Here is a 3691-nt window from a genome sequence, read left to right on the forward strand (position 1 = left end):
AAAAAAAGACTGAAAATTATCAGATTCTAAAGGCTATATATAATCATTACACCATGTCTATAAAAACGTGTTTGACAGTGTGGTTGCGGGTGTTTTTCAAATAACTTTTCGTACCAAAATGCATGCCAACGATGTTTTTTTATTTTTTAAAAATCATTTTTGACATCAGCACATCAAAACAATCCAAAACGTACAAACCATATTAAATTTTAGCAAAAAAAAAAAAATTTCAAATTTTTTGGGAACGCGCAGCCGCGTTCCCAAACGGTACCAAAATCAAAAGGTCTAATTAGCTCCTAGATTCAAATTAACAATTTTTTTTATTTATAAGGGCATTTGACCCATTTATCCCTCATAGTTTTTTTTGTGGTTAGAAAGGCAAATTTATCTCTCTACTATTCCAGTGAATACTGACTTCTCTCTCTGGCTACATGATTTTAACCAGACAGTTTATTATCTGTTAATTAGAAGCAAAAGAGATTACTTCGAATGATCCATGTGCTGCTGTGTGTGTTTAAAGACATTTTCTGTGAAGGAAAAGATGATGACTGTTGACAGACTCCATCACTTTTCCATCTGCAATTGCAAGTAAGAAAAGAAACCATCATGTAATAGAAGAAAAATAATAAAATTGGCCCTACTTTGACTTCATCCATCATTCTCTGCATTTGGGCGTAAGGAGACTATTCAAAATAGCTTTCTCCTTTCAATAGTATATAACCGAGAAGAATTTGATCGGTCATGATTCAAAAATGATGGCCATGAGGGAAACCAACAGAAGAGTTGAAATTTATGGATTTAGTCTTCAACACAAATCACACACACCATATTGTCATTTACAGTCATCAAATCCAACATTCCCAGGTTCAATGACTTCAAATGTAACAAAACGAGAACTAGATACCCAACTCCTACTTTTATATGGCAAAAGCTCCTGAGAATGCTTCTCCCATACTAAGGCTTATGCATGTTCAGCTGTGTTTGTACTCCAGCCCCATCTCAGATAAACAACCATCCCTACAAGCAACAAAACGTGAAAGGCAATTATTGATATGCTTCAAACAAACTTCATCTGTAACTAAGAGCCAAACATAGAGATGAAACTCACGAGCATGTAGCCTTGTTATTTACAGAGCCTAGCAAGCACAGAAAGTTGGCTCAATAAACTCCCCCAACCATAGAGGGGAAGTCATCGAAGCTCCACAAGTCCATTGCATTTGTTCCATCCTGAGTTGTCTCTGCATTAAGGAAGCTATCAAGAGAAGCCTCCCAGCTACTAACCTCAGCATCTGGCATCTGAAGGTATTTCAACTGACTGTCAAACGCCAGCAACTCTTCAGACAGGGATTTTCCATTCTTCTCTTCAGCAGGCACTGCATTCTCGGAGTATGATTCCAACTCCTCAGGATTAGCAAGGAGATATTCATCAGCTTCTGGTGTAGCTGCAAGAACAGTCAAGCTTTCAGGAGTCATTGGGGTTTGTTCTCCCCACCCAAAGTCACAATCAAATGAGTTGCTCCCCTGGTCAGAATTGAAACACATAGGAGCACTGTCAGATGGAGCTAAGGTCTTCATCCCAGAATCTCCATTGACTGGAAAAGAATTCATTGATCCAAACTGATTAACTAGTGGTTTCTCTTCCACAAAGCCCATATTATTATAATTCAGTTCTGGGTTGCTCAAGTAACTGAAAGACTGGCTTGAATTTGTCTTTGGAAGTGGTTTCCGTGAGTTTTCCTTAATTGACTGCTTTGATGAAGCAAGTGGAGCTTCATCAGGAAAGTTCACCTTAGCTTTCTTGCCACGAATTCTACGCGCCTCAGCATCATACGCCCTTGCAGCTTCCTCTGCAGTATTGAACGTTCCCAGCCAGACACGTACCCCTTTCCTGGGGTCACGAATCTCGGCAGCCCATTTTCCCCATGGGCGCTGCCGGATTCCTCTATACTGGTTCTTTCTCTTCCTCTTTGCTGATTTTTCAGCTTGCCCACTGAAATCAGCAGATTTAACAGGTGCAGAACCTTCGATAGGAAAAACAAAAGAGAAAAAAGGGAAAGATATTAAATACACTAGCACAGACTGTACAGTTAGTTTCAATGTTGCATGAGTAATGGCTATAAAGATATCAGAAAAGAGAAACAATATTCATCAGTGAACTTCATTTCACATCCTAAATATGAAAGAGGCCTATTAGAAAAAAGGCACCCAAACAGACATATAACCTAATTTCTGATATCCGTGATATTAGGATCATTTTATAAGAAAAAATCAATCGCAAGCCTGAAAGCAAACAACAGCAGGAAGATTGTTTTGGCTTTAAAGAAATAAGAAAAAACCAATTTATTTGCATTAAATCATAAATGACATTAAAATTCAATGTCAAATTTTTCTAACCTGGAGTCCTATTGCGATTCAATGCTTTTATACCACCCAGAACTTATTGTTTGACAAGATATTAAGCCATCTATTTCCATTTTCTCAAATGAAAAAGCTCGTTCCACAAATCAAAGTACTAGATTTAACAACAACAGCAACACAAACAATAAAATAAAACTAAATTAATAAGAAAGGAACAGCCTTTAATCTAGATAAGTTTACTGGTCAAAGCAAACAACTACAAGATCTGGATCATGAGTATATAAAAACCCTGGGGAAAAAAATGAAAACAAATCTAATCCTGCAAAAATGATCAGTGAACAAGTATACACGACTAGAAATTTGTTTCATATCAATATGACCAGAAACCAAAACCCATAAGCCACCTCAATAAATTATCATCAAAATAACAAACCATATATATCTGGATCAATTTCAAAATTACCAAAACAATGACCTTCAGGACACAAAGTCTAGTAATATGAAGTATGAAACTTAGAAGAAGGAAAAAGGCCATAAAAAATTTAGAAAGCATAAGCCCAATACTCTAGCATCGATCACCAAGAAACTTCATTCCCAGAAAAAAAAAATACAAAACCCAATTTCTTAACTACTACCAGCTAACCCATAACCGTAATAATTAAGCAAGAAGAATTAAGACAAAACAAATAAAGGCAAGAACATAATAACCCCGAGAAAGCTCACGTTTCTTAGCAGGGGCAGAAGCAGTAGCAGAGAAAGAAAAAGGCTTGGCATCAACAAAGACATCATAATTCTCATCGACATCAGACTCGTCCTTAAACTCTTGAAAGTCAGCCTCGAAATCATCATCAAGATTAATAACAACTGGCTTCGAGTACTTCTTGTTGTTGAAGGGTTTCTTCATACCAAGCCACTCCAATCCCTCCGCAAACCGCCGAGAAGATCGAGCGGTGGTGGTCGGAGGTATGAAGTCAGAGATGATAGCACCGCCACACATGCTGCTGCTTGAGGTTGATGATGCTGGTGGTTTGCTTCACAGGGGTGTAAATGAGAGTTTTTTGAGAGAAAGTGGTCAAATTGTGATTTTCCTTTTCTTCTGTGAAAATGATTTTTGGGGTTCGGTCAGTGGAGAGTTAGTTGGAGGAGGATTTTTATATGGAGGGAGGAAAGGAGAAGGTAGGATGTGAAATTACTACTTTGGCCTTTTGAGTGTCCACGTGAGATTTTCTTTCGTTTTTGTTGATTCAACAGGATTGCAAAACACGTAATCTTATATTGTTACTCGTCTTTTATTTCCTCATCCTCATTATTATTATTATTATTATTGATTCGT

General features: G+C 37.4%; 1 protein-coding gene across 1 annotated transcript; it reads right to left on the reverse strand.

Moving 5' to 3' along the window:
* Positions 1-762: 762 nt before the first annotated feature.
* Positions 763-3499, reverse strand: LOC133673022 (ethylene-responsive transcription factor RAP2-12-like). The gene is made up of 3 exons (XM_062093618.1): positions 3082-3499; positions 1109-2021; positions 763-1017 (listed from the first exon to the last, which is right to left on the reverse strand). The coding sequence occupies exons 1-2, from the start codon at positions 3353-3355 to the stop codon at positions 1159-1161; spliced, it is 1137 nt and encodes a 378-aa protein (XP_061949602.1). The 5' UTR covers positions 3356-3499; the 3' UTR covers positions 763-1017; positions 1109-1158.
* Positions 3500-3691: the final 192 nt, after the last annotated feature.

Source organism: Populus nigra, chromosome 1, assembly GCF_951802175.1.
Source record: "Populus nigra chromosome 1, ddPopNigr1.1, whole genome shotgun sequence".
Lineage (NCBI taxonomy): Eukaryota > Viridiplantae > Streptophyta > Magnoliopsida > Malpighiales > Salicaceae > Populus > Populus nigra.

What these genes read in the sequence shown, in the direction of transcription:
- LOC133673022 (XM_062093618.1), bottom strand. Translation starts at nt 3,355, where the DNA reads ATGTGTGGCGGTGCTATCATCTCTGACTTCATACCTCCGACCACCACC. An exon ending in TTCTGCCCCTGCTAAGAAAC is followed by an intron (nt 2,022 to 3,081) that starts GTGAGCTTTCTC and finishes TTCCTATCGAAG; the next exon opens with GTTCTGCACCTGTTAAATCT.